We start from the raw sequence: 26713 nt of genomic DNA on the forward strand, positions 1-26713 counted from the left end.
TTGATTGAGCATAATTCCAAAAACACATGTGCACTGTCTTTTCTAAAACCTAGCCCCTTTGTTAGCATTAGTTTTCTTAAAATTCAGAAATGCATAAAAGTTATAACAGTTAATGATTTTTCTAAGTGACTAGGATCTGAAAAAGTGGTGATGTATTTTTCTACACTTAACTACTAAAAGATTTTTCATACTTACATTTTGCTTCCCACTGAGTTATATTTTGTTGAAATATTATCTAAATTAATATTTTAAAACACTGTCAGCAATAATGTGATATCTGAAGATAGAATTAATAAAAAATGCAATAAATTTAATTCCTAGCTTGTTGGGGGACTTGCTGGGAAAGTAAATGATATCCGATTCCCATGGGAATGGCTGAGGCCAGGGGTCCGATGTGAGGCCAGCGAGCTAATGAGAATGGTGTGTTGGAAGGACTTCTGGAATAGAGAACGGATCTGTGTTGTGCCCTGTTTATACAGCCTTGGGGGAGTTAGGACATTGTAATTAAAAAGTCTTTGAATTATGTGACTTTTTTTTAAACTCCAAAAGTGTAGAATGGTAAGCTTTCATACAGATTTCTGATTGTTGTGATTTAGGAAATAATGCAGAAACCTCTTGTAATCTTACATTTACAGGTTGACCAAAACATGTTGTGTATCATGAGAGAAATGTAAATGAACAAATTCTATAGTGGGGTAAGCACAGGGGAGAAAGGAAGTGGTAACTTTGTTCAGTAATGTTAATATTTGAGTTTCTATAACGGGCAGGCTTACTTTGGGAAAAAGGCATAAAAAGTAGAGCTCTGATGTCCAGAGATATATATGTGTATGAATGTGGGTATGTGACATTATATGTTATATACTGTTTACTATGTGTGTGATGTTGCACCATCTAGCATGTTTGTCAAGTGTAGGAAACTTTGATAATACAGTCAGAGTAAACCTGTTCAAAATTGTTATAAAAATATTTATTAAAAATATAATTTATCCAAGATAAAGTTAGAGTTAAGAGACCAGATGCTACGCTGTCGCCTTACCTGTTTTATAGCTGTGTGATCTTTGTAAATTAAATGGGCTTGTTAAATCTCTATTTCTTCTGTGAGAAAGTATTAGTGCCTTTCTCATAGGACTATTTAGATTATTAAAATTAGATGTTAATATATGTACCTGTTTACCTCTATGTCCGATGTGTAAATGCTTATGAAATAATTATTATAGCAGTACAACATAAGCAACAATATTGGAATGCAGGCTTTAATTTCCTGATTCTATCTTACTTTTGCATTGATTAAACCTAAAGTTTGTAGAAAATAATGTAAAGTTGAGGTAAAGAAATGAAGAGCAAGAAAACAAATAGGACAAAAAAGTAATCTCTTAGTGTCTCTTTGGGAAAAATATTTGCTTCAATATTGTCTTAGTCTGTGTTACAGTAACAAAATGCATAGGATTGGATAGTTGTAATGAAGGAATAAGTAAACTCTCACTTCTGGAGGATTCGGAGTCTCTTATGGAGGGTCTAGAATCTGGAGAGGGCCTCTGTGTGGTCTCATGGGAAAAAGGGAGGAAGCAGGAGACAGACAGGCAAGAAGGGGAACACTGGCTTTAGCCATGGCAATCCCTCACCCATGCCTGTGACTCTTTTATGGCCTGTCATCACACAGAGTTGGCATCTCTTACTCCTGTGATAGTAGTTAATCTTGTACATGAGCTTTAGAGCAGGTGAACACTGAAATTGTAGTGAGCATGGAGTACAAACTATTTTTCTTTAATACCGGAGTACCAATGTGGGTAAAATCAATGTAAATAATGAAAATCTGATTGTATTTTGAACAATATTTGATACAAATAGAATTCCTTTGAGAATTCAGCTCTTCGGTGGTACTCTCTTTGAAAGCTAAACATTGATTTGGAGCTATCTTGTAAATATACAGTTATGGTGAGAGTGTATCTGTGTGACAGGAGCTGTAAACTTGGTTATTATAGGTAGCTATGTTTTTACAGGTATATCCTAACTTTGGTAATGGCTGTTATGCAATACAGTTTATTTGGTTTGATTTTTATTCTACTTTAAAAATTATATTGCAAGTCAAGGGCACAAATCACTTGACCTTTACATTTTTTAAAAAATAATTTCTAGGCATCAGACATTTATATACATGTATATGTGTGCTTATGTGTACATACACATATCAGTTATGCATATCTGCATACTTGCAGCTTGCTCTGTAATGCAAATTAACCTTACATATGTTCTTAGAGATCATATTGTTTATTAACTATTTATTTGTTTTCTATTTAGCATGCTTTTTGAATGGAAATTACCTATAGGAAATATTTCTGCAAAAACCAATTTAAGAATATTGAATCAATAGAAAAGTTGAGCAGAAAATACTGTACTGGGGATTTTGCCTGTAGTTTCTGGTACTTCAATTTCTATAGAGCATAATCACTGGTTTCAAAGGGAAGGCATTAAAAAGTTTACTAGAAAATTCAGTCTTTGTGTAATGAATTTGCAACTAATTCCATGATATGCTCATTTTTTCAAATGCCAGTCACTTCTCAAGGAGTCCAGTAGTCCATGTACTCCCAAATTACAGCAGTTCTGCTTTTTTTCCTTTTTCTTTTACCTAAATTACAAACATCTACAAAGGCACTAAAAACGATGTTCAACATGGAGGGATGCAGCGCAGAAGATGGATCATTAATGTTACCTGAGAGAACCCAGAGAACAGGCACACTCACTTGTGCTCCTTCATCCAATAGTGCACTGATGATTAAACACAGATTCGGCAGTTAAATAGCGATTTAAATGTTTGTGATGTAATCTTTTCAAAATCCATGCAAAATTATAAAATTTTAAATAAATGATGAAGAGTATTAGGTATTATAGTATTTTTTATCTCATGTTTTCCAGCTCAACATGAACTCTGCTCCTACATTCATGCATTTCCCTTCAAAAGGCAGACCCAAGAGAGCTGATACTTTTGACCTTCAAAGAATTGGATTTGCAGCTGAGCAGCTAGCAAAGTGGATTGCTGACAGAACGGACGTTCATGTATGCTTTTTTTCATGATATATCTTGATTACCTTGGCTTATAGTGTATTGTAATAAGCCTAGAGGACTTAATTTTTTTCTGTATGGTTATTTCTCCTTGCATAGGAAGCACGATTGTTCTTTTAGTGTGTTTTTGCTTTGTGGTGCAGACATTGAATGTAGAACTTTGCACGCTAAACAAATGTTCTACCATGAGCTACATCTCTGTTCTGATAGCTATGGCTGATTCAGTTTTGAGTAACCAGGTTAATTCAGATAGTTGGTTGAATGGTGATTCAGTGACATTAAAAAAATGTGCTAGACAAAAAAGTAATTTCAGGGGACATAAAATATATTAAGATGTTCAGTGTCGTTAGTAATTAACAAAGTTGCTTAAATGCAAGATACTAAAATCAGATTCTTTTTTCAATGGAATTAAAATAAAGGATTTAGAGCCATGGGGGAAAATATGTACATGTGCTGCTCTGGAAACTGTTAGTATAATGCTCCTAATTTAGTGTGTCTTGTCTCTGTTTCATGTAATCTGACTTCACAAGTTCTCTTCGAGGAATTGAATGGATACAACAATTATGGGTTTCAAATTCTTAGCTAGGTTATACTTGTGTAGGGCAGAAAATTAAATGAGGCTTATCTCCAGAATAACTAGCAAAAAGCAGGACTGGAGGCCAGGTTGAAATGCTAGAGCACCAACTGCGCAAGCTTATGTAATACCTCAAGTACAAATATTTGTCATACCATCACCATCATCAAAAACAACACAAAATACACACACACACACACACACACACACAAAACTAAATAACAATACCACCCCCAAAAAACAAAAAACAAGCCCACAACATTCTAGCTTATAAGAGTGTGCCTGACATAGACCTAAGTAATTACAGCTATAACATGACCTGCTCAGGAACATGTTGTTAGGAGAAAACTATTCCATGTTCCTATATACCCTTAAGAGAGAATAGTCCTCTTTCTTAATCATCCCAGGCTAGGTACCAGGCAGTTAGAAGCCACCTCTATCCCTTGAAATCCCTTACAGTTATGTGGAGTAGTCAGTCTTAAACTGTTTGTCCTGAACTGATGGTATAAACGCCAATACAGGCTATAGTTTAACTTTCTCCTGGCTCCTGACTTCTGCCCCCAGACACTCTGGTATCTCTCGTGTCACCCTGGGTGTGTGTAGTGCCTCATGTGTCTAGGACCTGTGAGAATAACTAACTTGGTTTGTCTTGGCCAATTCATAAAAGAATACAAAATACACTGTTCCCATGTGAATTCTGTAACCATTCTTAAGTAATTTGGTGCTGGAATTGCCCTACATTTAATCATTGGGCCCCTCTTTATGCTCCTGGTTCTTAATCTGTGCCTCCCTTATTTTTCTCTAAATACTGTTTTTATTTATTCTAATGTTTGTGTCTGCCTAGCTAGATGTACAGCGTTCAGTATGTCATGTCTTTAAGGAATTTTCATTCATTTTACTGAAAAATGTTATGGGAACCAATATCTCTACATAGTGTAGAAATCATGACTGTACTAATCTTATCAACTTCTGAAAAATAGTCTTTTTATTTTAAAGAGAGAAATGCAGGAAAGTGAATAAACAGCGCACAAAATGGAAATATTGATGTCATTTTTGTGATGAAATTTATGTATATGCGGCTCTAGAATTAAATAATAAAAAGAGAAAACATAGTTGAAAATGTATCTAAATGAACTTTTCTCAAGGAAATATACAAATGCCCAGTAAGCACATAGAGAAATGTTTAGGGCTTTTCAGTCAATAGGGAAACATCAAAACCATAATGGGATAGCACTTCCCACCTAGTATAATGGCTAGAATCGATTAGCTAACAAGGACTGTCAGGAAAGTGGAGAAATTGGATCCCTCTTGTACTGTTGGAGGAAGTGAAATGATAAAACTACTTTGAAAACAGTCTGATAATTCCTGAAACTACTAAACATAATTTTTATATGACCTCGCCTTCCACTGCTAGCTACCTATGCAAGAGAAAAGAAATCATACATCATACTAGTCATAAGGTAGAAGCAACAGTTATGTCTGTCAACTGGATTCATGGAAACATAAAATAGAGTCCTTTCATGTTGTTATATGTGTGAGATTTGCATGCGCTTAAGTGTATTCTTCTAAAACGAAGAGAAGGACTTCCACCCAGTCACTGTGTTTTTATTTTGACTTAATAGAAAATAAAAAGGTGTCAATGCCATGTGTCAAAGTGGCGTGATATGTCTCTGAATTTTCTGTTCTGAAGATGGGCAGTTAGAGAACATGGTCGAAAGGAAGAAAACGAAGCTGGACCACCAGTGTCTGTCTGTAGTCCTAGCTGTGCGGGAGGCTCTGAGCAGGTATTACATACAGCTCAAAGCCAGCCTGCCCGGAAACGCCCATGAGAGTCCATCTCCACTTAGCTAAGCTGCAGGCATCTGCCTCAAAGGAGCGAGCCAGCCAAGTGAAAACGCAAGGCTCTGGGTTCAAACTCGCCTACTAGCCTACAGACAGAGAAGGGGGGGAAGTACTGGTCTGTATTATGTAAGTTTCCATTGCATTTTTGCAGATTCGGGTTTTCAGACCACCCAACTACTCTGGGACCATCGCTTTGGCCCTGTTGGTGTCACTGGTTGGTGGCTTACTCTACTTAAGAAGAAACAACTTGGAGTTCATCTATAACAAGACAGGGTGGGCCATGGTGTCACTGGTATGTTACCTACTTGTCCTCTTTGCTTTCTTTGCATTATGGTGGAAGCTTTACTGCTGCTATTAACAAAAGGAGCCAGATTATTATCATAGGAGAAATCAGTCTAAATGATAGGAATCAACTTTTCATAACTGGGCTGCCATCTTCCTTCATTTCACTACTAAAATATAATATCCTTCAGCTCCTGGCACATTACAAATGGTGAGTACACTTCCGTTGAATATATTTAGAAACAGGAGCTGGGTGCTGGTGGCTCATGCCTGAATCTTTAGCTACTCAGGAGGCCGAGGGTTGCAGTTTGAAGCCAGCCCAGGCAGGAAGGTCTGAGAGACTCAAAAAACTGTCCCCCATAAGCTAGACGTGGAGGTGTGTCCCAAGAGAGCTAGCTTTGCACAAACAAGCTGAGGGGATAGCACTCAGGCCCTGAGTTCAAGCCCCAGGATCAGCATTCCCCCAGACCCCCCTCCCCCCAAAAAAAAACAAAAAACAAAAAACAGTCACACCAGCACCAGTGGCTCACATCTGTAATCCTAGCTGCTCTGGAAGCTGAGACTGGAGCATTGCGGTTCAAAGCCAGCTTGGGCAGGGAAGTTGGTGAGACTCTTATCTCCAGTTAATCACAGAAAAAGCTGGAAGTGGTGCTGTGGCTCAAGTGGTAGAGTGCTGGCCTTGAGCAAAGGGAGCTTGAGGATGGTGCCAAGACCCAGAGTTCAAGCACAAAGACTGGCACAAACAAGAACAGCAACAACAGGGGCTGGGGATGTGGCCTAGTGGCAAGAGTGCCTGCCTCGTATACATGAGGCCCTGGGTTCGATTCCCCAGCACCACATATACAGAAAATGGTCAGAAGTGGCGCTGTGGCTCAAGTGGCAGAGTGCTAGCCTTGAGCAAAAAGAAGCCAGGGACAGTGCTCAGGCCCTGAGTCCACGCCCCAGGACTGGCCAAAAAAAAAGAACAGCAACAACAAATAGTTTTAAAAAGAGTAATGTCCTTCATCTCTTGGCACATTACAAATGGTAAATAAATGTATGATGCATACATAGAGAAATATTAAGAACTAAAAGAGCTAGTCGTTCATAGAATAATTTTCAAACTAGAGATTTAGAAATGTACTCATATATATAGTATTTTTTTTCACCAATTACTTCTTGTGTCTACTGTGCACCTGGTGTTTGTTAGGTTCTGAGGATATGTATTGAATTCCTTGAGGTTGTACAAATTCACCAATAGACAAATAGGTGTAAGGTACAGGCTGAGATGGAGGAAAGCAGGGAGCACTCTAGGAATGGAGAAGAAAGAGCCCAGGCAGACATGATAGGCATCCCAGAGTGTAACCACAGCAAATTTGGAAAGAGCTGGTGAAGTTCTGTACTTGTTACAGCCAAGAAAGGGGTGTGTAATGATACCAGAGAGAAGAGATGGACTCTTGTCAGCAGTGCAAGATACATCGCTTTTATCCCACCGTCACAAGGAAGTCATCAAAATATTCATGAAAAAATAAAGCATCATTAAATTTATGTGTAAAAGTCACTCTAGTAGCAATGAGCAGTTGACTGAAAGGGGGTAATTTGAGCCTATGAAAGACTTCAGATTTTGCAAGAACCCAGCTAAACATAATCTATTTTAGTTCTCCAGAAATATTTTTCTTCTAAATGACTTAAGATCATACTATTTTTTTAATTTAGCTAACAATGAGATATATTCATATGAATAAATGTATTCAGACTGTATGGCAGCTGTATATATTAATTAAAACATTAAGTGCTTTATGTGCATATGTCATTTATATTTATATTATACAGACTGACAATGAAAAAAAAATTCCAGATGTTATTTTTCTTTTTCACTTTATAACTCTTCTGAAAGATAGGTGACACTTTTTTATTTTCAATGATTTTGAAAGACACAAACAGTAAGGAAGAAAATTATAATACTGAGTTAGTGAATCCATGAGTGTGTGTATATATTTGTATGACAACATAGATTTAGACAAGTCAGTTCAAAATGGTATTTAACTAGCTGTGGGCTGGCAGTTCATTCTCCTTGTCCTGAATTTAGTGCAGCTTGAAACTTGGAAGTCATGCAAACACTTTTCTAGGAGATACACTCTGACTGAAGGGGAGTTGAGGGTTTGGTAAAGCTCAAGCACGGGGCAGTTCTTCAAGATTACTTTGTTTCAGATCCTTGCTACTTTATTTAGTTGCACCAGAGTGAGTGCCCAGCAACCCTGAAGTAGCAGCGGTTGGATAAGTGGATGTAGCCAGCCTCCCCTCTGCCCACAGTTGTCAAAGATGGGGCTAAGAGTCCCACGGCCTGTAGCCAGTCTTAGGACTACAGGAACAGAAACCCTAAAAAAATCATTGTCGGGTAAATTCAGAACCATGTGCCATGCCAAGTGTTGGATTGTAGGAAAGGACAACCATTAGGGAAAACACAAAGTAATTGTAAGTCAGTGCATTCGTTGTGTAGAAGAGAAATGTGATTTGCTTGGAGGTAATTTAATTAGCTTATCCTTCATCATGATTCTTAAAGTTTTATGAAGTTTAGCAAAAAACAAAGTTAAGTGAATGGTTTCACTTACTTAAGGTATATGTTAAAATCCCTACAAGATATTGTATTAGTGATAGCAGCATGATCCCTATTATTTCTTCCTATTCTTCATCCCATAGAATTAAAGTATTAGATTAGAAAAAAGTATAGGGAATAAAAATTGTTAAGGAAGAAGCCTGTGTTATTCTTAACCTATGATATGACCTGCCTTTGATATAATTATCTGTATGGAAAACTCAAGATCTATGAGCAACAAATAATAAAAATAATTGAGTTCAGTGTTTTTTCCCCCTGAGTTTTTGGTCATTATCCAAAGATTATTTAGAGTTGTTGCCTAAGATGCACTCTTTTTCCCATCTCCTTTCCCTCCCTCCTTCAGTCTTTCTTCTGATCTCCCCCACTCCTCTTTTATGTTATTTTTTAATTTTCTTTTTTAGAAAAAAGTGTGAGACCATTTCACCAAACTAATTTTTTTTTTTCTCATGTGAGCCTACTGTTTGAAGCATAATTGTGATTGCAGTAGACATGAAACCTACCTGCCTTCTGGTGAGAAGTAGGAACTGAGGTGCTCATTTAAAACAAGAATAGGGGGCTGGGGATATGGCCTAGTGGCAAGAGTGCCTGCCTCATATACATGAGGCCCTGGGTTCGATTCCCCAGCACCACATATACAGAAAATGGCCAGAAGTGGCGCTGTGGCTCAGGTGGCAGAGTGCTAGCCTTGAGCAAGAAGAAGCCAGGGACAGTGCTCAGGCCCTGAGTTCAAGCCCCAGGACTGGCCAAAAAAAATAAATAAATAAAAATAAAACAAGAATAGGAAAAAGATGCTTCGAGAAGGGGGGCATCTCCAGGCCAGTAGCATGCTCAGTTTACCAGTGGACTGGGGAAACCTAGCAATGACGAAGATACCAGGTGGTATTGTCTTCTGTTCAGGGTTTGTAGAATGCTAACCTGTTATATACTAGAAGTAAATACAAGCTTTCTACCATGAGGAGGAGATTCCTTGCAAGTTTTTGTGTGTGCTCCCCTAGTGTTTGGAATTTTGTTTGTTGGGTAGAAACAGCTAAGTATTTGTTGAATGACTATAAGTTTAATGGATATCTACAATTAGGTTTAAGGAAATTTTTAAATAAGGTGCTTATATTCACTGTTCTTTATATTTTTTTTCTTAGAAATCTCCACTTATATGATTACATATTGATGAATTTTAGAACAATTAGGTGATAGTTTACAAACATCACGTGCACTCCAAGCTATGGAGAACCGCATGGAGATGTAAAAAGTAAGACACAATAAAAGGAGAAGGGCATGAGCCCTGCCCACAAGGACCTTCTCCTTCCCCCCCACCCCCGTTTTGTTGGTCATGGGGCTTGAACTCTGGGCCTGGGCGCTGTCCCTGAGCTCTTCAGCTCTAGGGCAGTGCTCTCTCTACCACTTGAACCACAGTGCCACTTCCGGTTTTCTGGTGGCTAATTGGAAATAAGAGTCTCACGTACTTTCCTGCCTGGGCTGACTTTGAACCTTGATCCTCAGATCTCAGTTTCCTGAGTAGCTAGGATCACAGGTGTGCACCACCATCACCCGACTTCTCGGGACCTTATCTGAGGGCTGAGGATGGGGAAGCCAGATTTGGGCAACAATAGCTACTGATATTTTACTTAACATGTACTTAGAAATATTGATTTTCCAAGATGGAAAACCATTGTTACAACAATGAAGCTACTACTGTGAGGCTTAAGGAAAATGTAATCTAGACACCAAAATGTCTTCAAAGAGACGTTTGTTTTAGCTTTAGGAGTGGTATGCGTGAGTGCAAGGAAACACACACACAGACACACTGCAATTTGAGACTCATAAAGCTCCTTCTTGATACACAGGAAATATTTTGAAATATTGAGTTTTAATTGTTGTACTATAGTAATCTTCTGATCAGAAATATCTGTGTTTGTCTCCTGGACAAAATTTCAGATACTTCAAAAATGTGTGATCTATCATGCATAGTTGAAGCCTTTGTGGATTCACAGACTTTCACCCACAACTGCATTTGAAACATGAATCTCTTGGGTTTTGTGGACTGCTGTCTTATCCTTGTTATTTTTGTAATTTTTTACTGTTATTGTAAAGGTAATATACAGAAGGGTTGCAGTTACATAAGTAAGATAATGAGAACATTTCTTTTTAAACAGTGTCACTTCTTCCCTTCTTTTCTCCCAGTGTTTTCCCTCCCAACCCCACTCCCATACAAGTTGGAGAGTTAATTTTCAACCTCTTGTCTAGTGAGTATTACTGCTGAATTAGATCACCCTTTGTCCCACCATTTCTGTATTATTTGAATGGTTTCTACTTTCATCTAAGATTAATACCCTCACTTGTATACGAGATTATTTTATCCCTTCTCACTTATTCAGTACTAATGCTCCAACACTTCTCCCCTGTTTCAATGTTACCATAACATTTACTCTTGAAACTGTAGCTACTGAACACTATTATTAGCAATAGAAACATTCCCTTGTCCTGAAAGAATGTAACAGTAGTTTTCTTATTTATTCGATCACCATCATGGCATAGCTCCTTAAAGTAGTTGTCTTCTTCTCTGATTCTTTTCTCCTAAAGCTCTGCTATTTCACTGAGAACGCTTTTGTCCAGGGCCCAACGATTTTCAAGGAAACTGAATCGAGTGTTAATTCTAAATCAACTGATTCCTCCTGGATATTTACACAACTGATCTCTTTTCGCATCATTCTTCATTTGCCTTCTAATTTGCCACACTCTTGACATTGTCTTCTTTGGTTGCTTTCTTATCTCTTTTGAATCTATTTCTGTACACATACCTTTTTCCTTGGAATGATGCAGTTTCTTTTCTGTCTGTATTTACTTCCTTGGAGATCTCGTGTTATTTAAGGCTTTATGTACTTTCTGTTGAAGTCAGATGTCCCTAAGCTTAGATTGATAACGATGTAACTGCTAATGTTATTTCTACATGCAAATCTACCAGGGCATTTTATAATCAACAGGCAGGGGAAAAAAAAGAAACAAAACAAACAAAAATCCCGATTTCAGGTCCCAGGCCTGGTTTTTCTTTTTTTTAATAGTAATTTACTAATAGTCCATTTTTTTTTGTTTTGTTTTGGTGGTGGTATTTTTTCTTTCTTTGTTTAGTTTTACAAACGAAAAATGTTATAGTCATTTTTTTGCCACTCATACTTCTGTTCCTATTTAAAAGTTTTGAAAAAACTGGCTTAACAATAAATGATATTAAGTGTATATTATATGTCATGATATTAAAAGTATATTACTCTTCCAATTGACTACTATGTGAGTATTTGTATTTAGTTTTTAAATTAACCAATTGCTTAAAATCCAGTAGCTATAAAAGGATGGATTTTATATTATATTAGGGAAATTGAAGCTCAGAGTAATATACTTGCCCCAAACCTCTATGTGCTGAGAGTAAGTAGTCCTGAAACCCAAGGATTGTAGCTTGAATGTATCTCTTTGATTCTGTGATAGGCTTCCTGGTGCAGAGAGCATGCCAGTCACAGATCTTGAGGTTGTGGAAAGTTCTCCGTTACAGACACCAGTCTTGAAGTATTTTGATATACTGGATATTTTAGTACCCACGTGTATGCCCTGTCTACCCTACTGGAATGGAGATCTCTCAGGTTGCTGTGTGGGATCGTTCTTCAGCGTTGACAGCTGCTGTCCACCATGTCCTCTGTGCATGTCTTTTTCTTATTTTGCCAGTCCTGGGGCTTGAACTTAGGGCCTAGGCTTGAGCTTCTTTTGCTCAAGGCTAGTGTTCTACTACTTGAGCCACAGAACCACGTGGGCTTTTCTGGGTAGTTGGTTGGAGACAAGAGTCTTACGGACTTTTCTGCCTGGGCTGGCTTTGAATCTTGACCCTCAGATCATAGCCTCCTGAGTAGCTAGGATTACAGGTGTGAGCCCTCCAGTTCTCAGTTGTGCCTGTCTTCTGTCAGAATAGCATTCTTTCCAACTCTGTTATGTACCACAGTTCTATGCAGGCTATTTTTGAACCCACTTACCGAGTTCCTTCACAATTCCCTCACAGGCCTTCTTTGTATCCTAACTATTGTGCTGGAGTAATCATCCATTTCCTAGTTTATTGTCAATTGCCAAGTTGGTTGACTTTTTTCCCTTGAAATTATCTCTTACAACTCTTATCAAGGAACATTTTTTAAACAAGTGTTTTGAAAGCACATAGTCAGTCTACTGAAAAACTAAGTTCAAACTTTATTACCAGCTTCCTTTTCCCCTTTATATGCCTCTCTCATTTCTTTGTCATTGGTTGGATCCACAAGCTGCCTTGTTGCCCAAAACACAAACCAGAAACAGCAAGTTGTGCTCATGCACACCTCTGATCCCAGCACTTGGGTAGCTAAGACATCAGAATCATGAGCTTGTGGCCTGCATGTGCTACTTGGTAAGTTGCAAACCAGCCTCTACTATATGCATAGCAAGACTATTTCAAAAATACAAATTAAAATTTAGGTATGGTAGCTCAGATGACCTGTAATCCTAGTTACTTAGGAGGCTGAGATCTGAGGATCGTGGTTAAGTTATAGAGACTGAATTGTGACTTTTGTTTCAAACACTCTATAATCCTCTCACTAATACCTTGAATCATGAAGATTAGTTTCAAAACACACTTTTTCCTTACTGATCAGGTGGATAGTTAACATCTTTCTATGGTTTCTTCCATCTCTAAACATCTGACTTAAATGTTGCATGCTTTGCAGAAAACATTTCAGTACTTACAGGAATATAAATTACCTAAGCAGGTAGGCTTTTGGGGATCCTTGGTACTGGGGGTACTTGGTACTGTCAGAATGAAGTTTAAAGGATTTAGGTAGTTATCATATTTTCCTCTGTCTTTTGTTTTGGCAGGGGAAAGTGTTGTTGTTTTTTTGCCAGTCCTGGGGTGTGGACTCAGGGTTTGAGCACTGTTTTTGGCTTCCTTTTGCTCAAGGGTAGCACTCTACCTCTTGAGCCACAGCGCCACTTCCAGCCCTTTCTGTGTATGTGGTGCTGAGGAATCGAACCCAGGGCTTGGCTTGGTGCGTGCTAGGCGAGCTCTCTACCACCATGCCACATCCCCAGCCCCCAGTATTGGGTTTTAAACAAGTTTCATGTGTACTAGGCCTGTGCTCTATCACCTGGCCCACACCCTCAGCTTTCTGTGCCGTCATCTGTGCTGTTGTCTGCTCAGGTAGGCACATGGTATCAGGTTGTCTCCATGCCAGATAGTGCACATATGTTACCCTATTTAGTCATTAGAATTTCTCATCAGGATAGGTATTCTAGTTTTATATATATGGAATTTGAGATGGCAGGGGAAAGGAGTTCACCCAGCGTAAACATTTCTTAATAAGAGAGATGATACATTATTTTTTAAAAGTTTTGTGATGTGCATTGTTGTTGTTCTTGTTTGTTTGTGTGCATGTGTGTGGATGCGTGCGTGTACGCCAATCCTGGAGCTTGAGCTTGGCCTGAGCGCTTCCCCTGAGCTTCTTTGTTCAGGGCTAGCATTCTACCAATTGAGCCACAGCTCCACTTCCAGCATTTTTTGTAAGTAATTGGCGCTAAGTGTCTCACAGACTTTCTTGCCTAGTTTTGAATCATGATCCTTAGATCTCACCCTCCCGAGTAGCTAGAACTACACGTGTGAGCTCCAGGCACCTGACTCCCATCATTTCTTTAAATGCATTTTCCTGCTGTTCTCTGACTTACATATTGAAACATTGTGCCCTGGTTTTCAGTGTATAGTCTTTGCTATGACGTCTGGACAGATGTGGAATCATATTCGTGGACCTCCGTATGCTCATAAGAACCCACACAATGGACAAGTGGTAAGTGCAGTTCCTCACCATCAATATCCTAATGAAATTATCTTTAGCACTTAGTAAGAAAGGATTCTATTCATAGTATCTATAGCGTCTATAGCATCTGCTGCCTCTGTCACATATACACACGTGCACAAACCAGTCCATTGCTTGATATAGCAAGGAATGTTTTAATAGCGATCCATTCACAGTCAGTTTATCTACTACCATGAACAAGTGTACATACAAAAACTATCTTTCAGCCAGGCACTGGTGGCTCATACCTGTAATTCTAGCTATACAGGAGGCTGAGATCTGAGGATCGTGGTTTGAAGCCAGCCCAGGCAGAAATTTCTAGTCCCTGTTAAGACTTTTATCTCTAATTAATCATTCAAAATCCAAGTGGAGCTGTGGCTCAAAGTGGTAGGAGTGGTAGCTCTGAGCAGTAGAGCTCAGGGACAGCACCCAAACCCTGAGTTTAACTTCTACAACCTCAGAAACAAAAGCAAAAAAAAACCTTCTTTGAGTGTTATAAATTGCTATGGCATAATATGTAATGCTACAAGAGAAAAATAAATAACAGTTTATACTCAGGTTCCCATCAGTGGTAAATTTAACTTATTTCAATAGTTAAAAAACATCATTAAGAGACATAGCGGTTTCTTGCTTTTGACTATTAATAATCTTTGTCATAAAATTAAAATGAGAAAGGATGTATTTTTAAATTCGTAGTACAACTTACATTAGTACCTTCTTAATTCACCTCTCTTAAGTTGTCTTCTGTTTCCTTCAGGTAGGTAAAAAATACTGAGGTAGATTATTATTAGCTTCTGGGATTGAAAATAATTTGAAAATGTGCTGTGCTTTAAGGTTTTCTACTTTACTGATCTTGAGAGAATAAGGAAATTCCCTCACATATACATTACCACACCACTGTATTAATCACTTTATAACCAACCTTATCTCATGGGCTCTGCATCCTATTCCTCTTACCTCCTATTGCACGTATTTGAAGGAAGTGCCATTTCATGCCTAAATCTCCCTGTTCCTTGAAGTTCCTTGGTAACTGTCATGCTTTAGAGACTAATTGCATATTACCATAAATAGTTATTCACACTACTTAGAAATCAATCTGCTCTCACATTTTTGGAACATTTTCAGATCTTGGTAGATGGTAAGAATATGGAGTCAGTGTTTAATTCAGGATAGTAAATCAGACTGAATTTTTCATGTTTTTCAAGTGTCATTACCCAGAGGGAATAATTATTTCTGAATACCTTCATTATTCAAAATCAAGTTATTTTAAGGAAAAAAATTAATTAGAGAACAAATAACTTGTTCCTTTCACTTGAAGTCTTCCCATCAGCGCTGCATTCTCGCGGCCTCCTGTCTTCCGCTGCAGCCCCTCATTACCGTTCTCCTCAGGCTCCATCCATCTCCCTTGCCTGCTTTATGTTTCTCTCCACAGTACTAAGAACCATACAACACGGCATAGTTTATGTGTGCAGCGTTATTTTTGTCTGTCTTTTACCATGATCCCAGTAATATACAAGCTCCTTGTGGTAAGAATTTTCTAATTTGAGCACAGATATGTTTCTGTTACATGAAGAAGGAACCAACACAAAGATTTGATCATTTTGTGCTGATGGCTTTTACAAGTGGAAATTTAGGAAATCTCAGATTTTTTTTAATTACCGATTATTTCCTATTGTTTTAAGACATGTTCTTTAGGTCAGATATAATAGATTTATCATATTACGTACTTCATTAAAGTATAAGAATAATAGCCTAATTATTAAATATTTTAACATGTCATAGTAATTTGTTTTCTTACTATTTTACTCAGTACTGTCTTTGGTCTTGAGACTGGCCCCATAGATGCATAGTAGTAGAGAAAGCTTTGGTGAAGTTTGTTCTGATAATAACCACACCACTCCACAAGTCATCTATTGATTATTGTACATATATCAGGCAGGAGATGAGGATTTGTAGGTGAGTACTCCCATAAAGCATGCCTTGATTATAGTTATACTGCCGCCGTCTCTGGGGTTCAGTTCCCATTTTAGTTGCAAATCCTAAAAAGCAAGTAATTTTTTGTCTACTGTAATTTCCTTTTTATCCTTTTCCTTTGCTGCCTTTCAAAAAATCTGTTGTTAGCCTGTATATTCTGCTCATTGTTTTCTAATATGTGTTTCTCCTCCTTCTCCTTTTCCTCCTTCTTCTTTCCTCCTTCCTCCTCCTCCTCCTCCTTCTCTTCTTCCTCTTCCTCTTCCTCTTCCTCCGTCTTTAGAATGTCCTCTACTTTTACTGGATCATACCTACCTTCCATGAAATCTTCCATTTCTATTAATTTAAGGGTTCATCTGTTAGGAATTAAAAGCTTTCTTTTACTGTAGTAGTGGACATTTCATATCATGTTAGTCACATTTAAACCTAGTTTATCTAATCTGTTTTTCATATGTACAGTTGTATTCATATGATCTTCAGGAAGGATGTATTACAATGTACTTGTATAAGGAATTTTTTTAGTTGAATCCTGTTCTTGAATTTCATCGTCATTAGTCAGAAAAATACTAGGATCAGCATGTCATAGTTATTAATTCATCATGAAATGAACCTAAATGTGAAAGGAGCATTTATCTTAGAGATTAGAGTGATTTTCTTATTGGGTAAAATTTATCCTACCTCAGATTTTTTTTAAATTTTTTATTGTCAGACTGATATACAGAGTGGTTACAGTTTCATATGTTAGGTGTTGGATACATTTCTTGTACTGTTTGTTACCTCCTCCCTCATTCCCCCCTCCCCCTCCCCCTTTCCCTTTCCCCCCATGAGTTGTTCAGTAGATTTACACGAAACAGTTTTGCAAGTATTGCTTTTGTAATCGTTTGTCTTTTTTTACCCTGTGTCTCTCGATTTTGGTATTCCCTTTCAGTTTCCTAGTTCTAATACCAGTATACACAGTTTCCAATATACTCAGATAAGATACAGAGATATTGCAGGTACAACCACAGGAAGGGCATAGAAGAGGATCATCAATAATAGAAGCTACAGTTTCACATCGCATGTTGAAAGTAATTACAGCAGTGATATAACAGTCATTTCCCACCTCAGATTTTTATATTACCATTTTGTGGACAAGATTGGCGAGGCTCTTGAGAAAAGGTACATGAAACATGAATGAACACAATAAGATAATAAACATTATATTTACAGAATGTTCTAAGAGTCTCCCTGAAAGCTGTTAAACACTAGACTTTGGGGAGATGGGAAAAGCGGTAGGGGGGTATTCTGATTAAAACATGAAATATGTACTTGAGAAATACAATGGTGAAACCCCTTGCTACAATTAATACATACTAAATAAAGACAGGAAAGTAAAGCAGCGTCTGTTGGGGATGTACGTCATCGAATGTGGGGAGGGTAACTGTGGAGTTTTAATGAAGATGATTATGAGCAAAATACTTGGTGTGAAAATGAGAGCAGGCGCAGTGAACCCTGTTGTAATTGGCTTACAGAGGAGGCGGGGACTAGAGTGCTGGGGGAGGAGGAGTGCGGTTGATGGGATCCATCGTGGATGCCTCTGTTGAAATGCAGCAGTGAAACTCAGGTCTCTACAGTGTAGCTGCTGATCACCTCAGGGAAGGGAAACCGTTTGTCTTACACATTTTGCAACGGTATTTCTTACCATCTCAAAAAAGTTAAGCTGAAGTCATGAAAGTGCTGCCTAGAATAGTTGTTACAAAATGGCAAAAGCTGTAAGTTCTGGCATTCTTTGTTGCTCAGTCAGATGGAGATAATTGGCAATACTGATTATTTTACAATAATTGGAAAGGAAGATTTTGAAATGTTCTTACCAAAAGCAATGGTAATTGTTTCAGATGATAGTTGCACTTAAATTCTGATTTGATTATTATACAGTATACACGTGCATTCATGTACTATTATAGGCCATAAGTACAATGATGTGCCAATTACTAAAACTTCAGAAAGAATTGTAGAAATAATGAGACTTGTCTACAGGCCAAATACTTTAAAAGCTCAATACTTCCTTTATACTTGAGTCAGTTATTAGATGAAGATATTAGTTACTGCATAAGGTAAATGAGGTCTTTAAAAACATCTGTAGCATCAGGCAGAGATGGGAGAAAGTTACCCAGTAGTACGCAGCTTGTTCTTATTTTCCATCTCACTTAAAATTTTCCTTCCAACTTTTTATATGTACTTGGTCAGCATATCCTGGAAAAGAAAATGTGGTTTAAGTTTCACTTTAATGAATTCGTTTGCATAATAATGTGTTTTCATACCGTGGGAACAAACTAGAAGATTAACTTTGCTTTATGAAATGAAATACATGTGGTTAAAGAATTTTTACTTGAAACAGTAATTGTCTATTAAAATGAGAATACTAAATGTTTTCTTTTAAGTAGACGTATTTAAATTTCAAAAAACAACTTCAAAATGTTTGAGACATTTCTTTTTTATTTTATTAGCTTAATTAATTATATGGGAATGAAGCTTATTTTGACATTTTCATCCCTCTCCCCTACCACCTTCTCATTCCTAAAACAATTTTGACAAGTTCATTGTGCTAGCTTTATACATGCAGATAATCTGCTTTGACCATATGTATCTTCTTTCTTCCTCTCTATTAGCTTAATATTGTTTTCATATTTATAACATAATGAATAACCATATGTCACCGTGTGTTTTCTGGTATTGTAAGAGAGTACCAGGCACTAGATAATTTGTGAATGAAGTTTATTTCTCACAGTTGTGAAGGCTAGGAAGTCAGAACATGTCAACATCTGGTAAGAGCTTTGTAGCTGATGAGAAGCTGAGGGGCACATCATCTGGCTACACTAGTGGATCATGAGGAACCTGCTTCCATGAGAACCGTATTAATCAGGTTAGAGGCTAGAGTTCCTCGTGGTCTACCTTCATCTTAAAAGACTCACTTTAATACAGTTTTAATAAGAATTACACTTAGATAGGAGCTTAAGAGGGGACAAATAGTAAGAGCACAGCACTATTAGACTTAAAAATAAGAAATTTTTGCACACAAAAAGATGCCCATTTTTGTTCCTTTTCTCAAGATTGATGTAGATATGTTTTACACCAGCATTTTACTTAGGCCAAAAAATTTATGTTGAAATCGATAATGAGTTGCTTATTTTAATGCCATATGCAAGTGCACTGACTTTTGTAAATGCTTTAGATTTTCAAGATTGGGTTCTCCATGCTTTCATGAAATAAGTTTTTCTTTCTCTGAAGTCACACTTCTGAGTGATACTGAGTTATTTTGTGTCAAAAATTCTTTTACGAGTATTTCTTTTTTTCTGAATGATAACTTATTTATTGTCAAAATGATGTACACAGGAGTTGCAGTTTCATGCGTAAGGCAGTGGGCACATTTCTTGTACAATTTGTTACCTCCTCCCTCGTTTCCCCTCCCACTTTTCTTCTCCCCCCATGTTCTCCCCTCCCATATTTCTAATAAGAAACTTTCCTCTGATGTCTACCTTCTTTAGCAAATGTGAAGTGCATAGTACCTGCTGCTTACAAAAATAAGATATGCTGCCTATCTTCCAGACATAATTGACTTGCAGTTTTATTTATAGGATGTACCCTTAGAGGTAGTTTTTTAATCCGTTCTTGCATCTTTTTTAAAAGTCGTTTTATTTTAATTTTATTGTAAAGGTGATATACAGAGGGGCTGTAGTTACCTAAGTTATGAATCCATTTCTTGTTGAACATTGTTACCCCCTCCCTTGTTTTCTTCCCCTTTCCTTCACCCCTTTACTCCCCCCACCTCCAAGTTGTAAAGTTTATTTCCAACACAGTACCTTTTTAGAATTTACTTTTCTTTTGTTGAAAAGGTGATGTACAGAGAAGTTATGGTTTCATCAATAAGGTAATGAGCACATTTCTTGTTGCACATTGTTATGCCTATTTCATTTTTCTTCCACTCTCCCTTCCCCCTTATTGCCCTCTGGCCCAAGTTGTAGAGTTCATTTGCTGCCTAGGATCTTCTGGGTGTCACTGTTGTATTGGTTTGCCCTTTGTCTTTTGCTTTTCCATTTTCTTATTCCCCTTCCCTTACCCAAATCAGTTAAACATACATAAGACGGGGTACCAGAATTAAACACAGTGACTACAGGGATAAATCAATGGGAGAATGAAAAAAAGAAAAACAATTTCATACAGTCGATTAAAATCAATATCAACAATAACAACAACAAAAAACAACTCTTGTTCCATATCTTGGAGTTCATTTTGATTGGCATAATTTTATAGGGTCATATGAACATACCTATTGAGCATTGTGGTCCTCTGCTAGGACTGTCCTAGTCATATGCTAATTGTTATAAGAGGGAAAACATATAGCCTATGTTTCTTTGGGTCTGGCTTACTTTACCTTATATAAAAAGAAACATAGAACTCAAAAAGTTAAACCCCCAATAAAAAATCCTGAAAGAAACAATCACCCTATTAATAAGTGGATTGAAGAATTAAAAACATACTTCTCTGGAGAGGAAATCAGAATAGCCAATAGACACACAAGAAAGTGTTCAACATCCCTGGCCATGGAAGAAATGCAGATCAGAACCACATTGAGATTCCACCTCACCCCAGCTAAAATGGCCATTATCAACAAAGTAAACAATAATAGGTGCAGGCAGGGATGTGACCAAAAGGGAACACTACTGTGCTGTTGCTGGGAATGTAAGCTAGTTCAACCACTTTGGAAAGCAGTATGGAAGTTCCTCAAAAACCTAAACACAGAACTTCCCTATGACTCAGCAATCCTATTCCTGGGCATTTGCCCAAAGGATCACAAACAAGGCCAAACTAAAACCACCAGCACAACTATGTTCATTACAGCATTGTTTACCATAGCCAGGATATGGAACCAAACCAGATGTTCCTCAGTCTGATAAAAAAAAAAAAAGGTGGTATACATAATGGAATTCTATGCTTCGATCAGAAACAATGGCATCAGCCCATTCATAAGGAAATGGGAAGACTTGGGAAAAATCGTATTCAGTGAAGTAAGCCAGACCCAACAACATAGTGTCTTGTTAGTATCACTGTTGCATTGGTTCACCCTTTATCCTTTGTCTCACCGTTTTGTTTTTCCCCTTCCCTTCCCCAAACAGGATAAACATGTAAGACACAGGATTCATGCATTTTTTAGCAACAGTACTCTGTTTCTCTGTTTGACTACTTTTAGGTGCCTTGTTACTATGCACTAATACTTTTCCTTTGTGAGATATTTAGTAAGGATCTCATGTAATATATATTGGGACATTTATATAGCACATATTCATACACGAAGTAGTGTGGGGCCTCTCAACTTCTGTGTTCTTTTCATCATCGTATATATGCACTAGGCACACTTGAGCATTCCTCATATTTAACGTGTAAAGAGCTCTTAACCCATTATCTGATTCAAAGTAACAGAGAATGGATATTTATAAAAGAGGAAAAGTACTATTTCCAGAGAACGTACTAGAGCCAGAAATAGGATGTCAGATAAAAGGGTAATTGAAGACTTAAGTTGATGATAATTAGCTTGCTTTGAAATACAAGCTTTCAAAACATATATTTAGTAATCAATTGAATCTTGATGATAAAAACTATCTAAAATTTTTGAAAGAAATTCTAACAGGTTTCTGAACAATCTATGAATCAAAGATGGTAGCTACATATTTTCTGTACAGAGGTGACTGAATGTGAGCGTAAGCAGGTAGAGGGTACAGCAGGATGATAGAACCATTTGTACAGTATGCATAGCTCTACAGGCTTGATCTCGAGCCTTGGGAGGAAAGGTGTACACACACTTAGGCATGTTATGTACTAGTACACTACCTTAGCAAATGCTTTAGTTTTCAGTCATACAAATGCACACATATATGTATATTTGTGTTTTTGCATATACAAATACAGGGGAAAGGTCATGGTGCCGCCTTAATTTTGAGGGTGGTGCAGCACTGGGGTGACTTTGTCCTCATTTAGCTTTCCCTTGCTGTTCCGCTGGTGCCTCTGTTACTTGAGACAGACTTCTAGTTTGATGTTTTGCTAATAAAAATGAGATGTAATCTTGAAAGCCGGCTTTGCACAGCAGTCACCTTGCAGGTCTCAGCCTCTGAGCTAGGTTTACATGCATACCTCTGGCCATACGCCCTGAACAGGCCTAAGAACAGAACGAAGAACACTCCAGAAACACAAACAACTATCCAGATATAATCCTTAAATCTATCATTTAGGTGCTAGGGTTTTTTTTGGCCAGTCCTGGGCCTTGGACTCAGGGCCTGAGCACTGTCCCTGGCTTCTTCCCACTCAAGGCTAGCACTCTGCCACGTGAGCCACAGCGCCGCTTCTGGCCGTTTTTTCCTGTATATGTGGTGCTGGGGAATCGAACCTAGGGCCTCATGTATCCGAGGCAGGCACTCTTGCCACTATGCTATATCCCCAGCCCAGGTGCTAGGGTTTTAATCCCTAGTGTCTGATTCTCCCAAATCGCTTTCTGTAATTTAATTTTCAAATGTGTTTTCTGTGATAGTTTAATAGCATTCACATGAACATAATTTAAACCGTGATACTTACTCATTTATTAAAAGGGATATTGATAAGAGAAGGTGGAGACGACTTTAGCTCACAAGCTTGAATATATCTATGCCTTTGTCCCGAAACTACAGGCAAATAAAAACAGGGCTGAGCTTTGCTTGTAGTCGTAGTAAATATCATTTGGGGGCCATTATTTTCTCTCTTTAGTCTTCTGTAAAAATGAACCTTACCACTATTTTCTTGCCTTATAGTTTCTTTTAAGATAAAATTGGAGGACTAGGAAGGGTACCCGAGGGCCCTTTTTGAAGTTGGCTGCCAGGCCGGGCTGGCAGGAGACTCAGCCGGGGACAGTGAGCAGGCCCCGAGGGGCGGGGGGGGGGGGGGGGGCAGCAGCCTAGAGAAGGCAGACTCTCCCTACACTTGTACAAGTTGAAGACTTCGTGTCTTCTTTGGGGTTGTCTTCTTTAACGACAGACACAAAGACAGTCCCTGGGAAGTAGTTTGTTTTGGATGAGCTTGGAGGGAGCACTTGTGCTGGAAAGGGAGAGAGCCGAGTGATTTACGTTACTTAGTCATTTCGTGATGTGCACCGTCAACGCTTAATTCTGCAGCACCTGCGTTATCTCACTGCAGGGAGATCTGTTAAAGCTTGTGCAACACACGCCCGCCTTCCACTCCAAAGGAGAGAGAGGGCGGAGGCACTTCTACACCAGTAGTCATCAGTCATGTGCTGAGTGCCAGTCCCTCCGCAGTACCACTGCCTTGGCACCAAGCAGAATTGCTAAGGCCCAGCAAATACAATCCGGCACTCAGAGACACGGCTTGCTTCCGTTTCCAACATTCTGGCCGTTTTCTTGCCCTTTCTTTCTGGATTCCAAACCAAAGGAAAACAGTGTGTGAAGAAAAGCCACGCTGTCTGTTACTATTTTCAAGATATTGTGCTCTGAAAAAAAAGGTCAAAAGTAAAACGTAAAGTTACGAGTAGAGTTAACAAGTAGTTCTACAAAGAACATCTGTCTCTTGTTTATCAGGTGACCTTATCTTTATTACACAAGTTAACAGTTCTGTGTCTCACATAGAGGGATAATCTGTTCTCTTAGGAAAGGTTTGCTATTGGTTTGTCAGCAGGGCCTGTGTTTTAAACTGTTTTCCAAAGCGGCGCCCATTGCCCTCCTCTGAGCCATCCACCCCTCTGCCTCCCGTTGATCACAATACCCGCGCACTCGGGAAGACACACGCGTCAGAAAAGCACGTCCTTTGTGGCCACCAATAGAACTTTTATTTGTGCCATCTTTAATGTGTATAGTACATAATCAACATCTGAAGTTCTTTTTTTGAAATACTTACATTATCTAAGAGACTGAGCTACCTGGACAAGACAAAAAGGAAAGGTGGAGCTATGTTTTCTGCTATTCATTTAGTTCCTAGGTTTTTTAAAAATCAAAATTTGCTGTAAGTTTGGTGTTTATATTCACATTTTCACCTGTTAATTGTGAAATAAAATATGCCTAGAAAACCCTGAAAATATTAACAGACTTTCACATCATTGAACATAAATGTAAATTAATACAGAGAATGTAAAGAAAATCGATAGTGCCGACACTGGTGCCGTGCTGACTTGCAGGTTTCTGCATCTGCACTGTGAAGCGACTCAAGTGCTAATGTTCCACTTGACAGCATGGAAGTCATCACACAAGCAGTCCTTCCTCAGTGGCTGGAGGAAAGCTGTACTACTGTGCGGTTACCTAGGACGTAAAAACCTTTCCGGGGCTGAGGCTTGCCTGGCAAGTGCAGCGTCCTGGGTTCCATCCCCAGTACCAGAAAAGTAAAGCAAAAGAACGAACAAAAAACCTTTTCTGCTAGAAAAGTTGTCTTAAAGAAAAATACATACAATGCAATAAAGCTTATCCTTGTTTTAAATTTCACTATAAACTGTTGTTCCTTTCTAAGAACTTGGATTTTAAGTTTTGTTGGAGTATAGATTTGGGCTTGCCATACATAAACCATAATGTTTCACTACACTGTAGTTCAGATATGGATAATGCTAAGTGCTGTGTTCTTCATGCATGTGCAAAAGCATTTATTGCAAAATGATATGCTGCTGATTTCATCTTAGATTCAGCATTAATGAGGCACCACGGTCTTAAATTTCTCGAATTTGCAGCATGGTCATGCCTCAAGCTTTGCACAAGATAGATCTTTGAGGTACATATTATAGGCAGTGTAGCCCAATTTCTAGTTAAAAGTTGAAAGCATTCTTAAAGATTTATTATTTGCAATTTGATTTCAAATTAACCAAATTTTAGTAAGTCCATAAACTGCCAAATCACAGACACAGTTGTTGTTCTTATTTCCTTATGTTGGCTTTACTGTAATTTTTTTTTAAGTGAAAGGGGACTGTAGTCTTCATAGCTTAGAACATTCTTAGTAGATTTGTTATGTATGCTATTGTAGCAAGCATACAAGTCAAAACTGTATACAATTCAACTAAATACTAATTTAATAGAAATGCATACAAGACTAAGTACAGTTTAAATACTAACAACAAAGAGATTATTAACTTTATCTTGATATGTTCTTAAAAACAAGTCAGAAAGATAGATAGCAATGGTATTGAAAACCTTAGAGTTTAGGACTCATTTATTCTCTCATTTATTCATTATTTTTCCATTCAGTACATACTTGTTGACAGTCCTTTAAATGTTTAGGTACTTCATTTACACTAGCAGTAAAAATACATCATCGAGCTCAGAAATTAGTGGGGGGATGGAAATATTGTGTGGATTCACCCAAAGTCTCAGGCTTTATTATCTTGCTGCTTATTATACTCATGGTATTAGACTTGCTTTAGATTCGTTCCCTGCATCTGGTTTCTTACAAGATTTTCTCAATATTCCTTTGTACTTTTATGTTCTTATCTAGCTGGCTAGCTTTAGTAATATTGCTTGCCTTCCTCTCTAGCTGTTATGTCTTTGCTCTGGGCTTTCTTTCCACCTAGATTTATTTCTTCACTGTCACCATTGTTTTTATGTATTCTTGATCCTCAACTCTATCTTGATTGTTACTTAACTTTTGGAGAAACTTAATTGAAAGTCTCATTATTGCTATACTTACCTCATAATCACGCATTTCACACATGGTAGATGTTAACTAAACAATAGCTGAATAATGAATGTTTGTTTGCAAGTAGACACTCACTTTATAATCCTCTCAATAAATTTAAGCAAATCTTGGAAAGGTTGTCCCTTTAATATTTCTTTGTGCTTTACAATTAAAGCTATGAAGGAGCATACACATGCATCATAGAACTACAAATGAAGAATGCCATTTAACATGTCAAATGTCATCCAATCCAGTGAGATGTTCTCCTTAAAATCCAGAATAAATGGAGTTCCAGAGGAGAAAAAGTACAAAAATAAAAGAGCAAAGAATTATCCTACCCACTGAGAAGGGGATAAATTATTCATTAATTTACCTATATGTAATCTCTTCCAATTTTCAGAGTAGTAAATACTGAAGGGATGGCAGATGCAGTTGGAGAAGGTTTGCATAGGTCCTGTGGAGTATTTTAAGTTGTGATGCAGAGTCTGTTCATCTCCGTCACACATCCCCTCCTCCACTCTTCAACTTCTTTCACCCTCTCTTTTTCCTTATATTTCTCTCTCCTTCACCTTAAGTATTTTTAATCTATTTAGGTAAGTGTTAGTTAAATGAAAAATGTAGTCAAGTAGCATGCAGGCAGAAAAGTGAATCTTATTTTACTTCTGGCTAGACGAGAAAATGAGTCTTACTTTACTTTTGGCTGGACATGAAAAAATAGCACTTCGTTTTAAGCATAAGGTTGAAATAACATTCCTCCTTTCTGTTCTATAGTAATTGTTTTACCTGCTTGGGTGAATATAAAATTATATTCTGAATGCCTATAGCACTAGTGTCTCTTACTTAATGTTAATTTCTTTATTAACTAAGTTTTCCACTAAT

At 37.8% G+C, this 26713-nt stretch overlaps 1 protein-coding gene across 2 annotated transcripts in view; it reads left to right on the forward strand.

Annotated features, from left to right (window-relative positions):
* Positions 1 to 26713, forward strand: part of Tusc3 (tumor suppressor candidate 3) — a 127604-nt gene that overhangs the window by 66415 nt on the left and 34476 nt on the right. For both annotated transcript variants that reach the window (XM_048330480.1, XM_048330479.1), the window contains exons 4-6: positions 2914 to 3054; positions 5628 to 5768; positions 14099 to 14188. In XM_048330480.1, coding sequence (XP_048186437.1) covers positions 2914 to 3054; positions 5628 to 5768; positions 14099 to 14188 — 372 coding nt within the window. The remainder of the gene's footprint in view (positions 1 to 2913; positions 3055 to 5627; positions 5769 to 14098; positions 14189 to 26713) is intronic.

The sequence above is a fragment of the Perognathus longimembris genome, chromosome 21, assembly GCF_023159225.1.
Source record: "Perognathus longimembris pacificus isolate PPM17 chromosome 21, ASM2315922v1, whole genome shotgun sequence".
NCBI classification, from domain to species: Eukaryota; Metazoa; Chordata; class Mammalia; order Rodentia; family Heteromyidae; genus Perognathus; species Perognathus longimembris.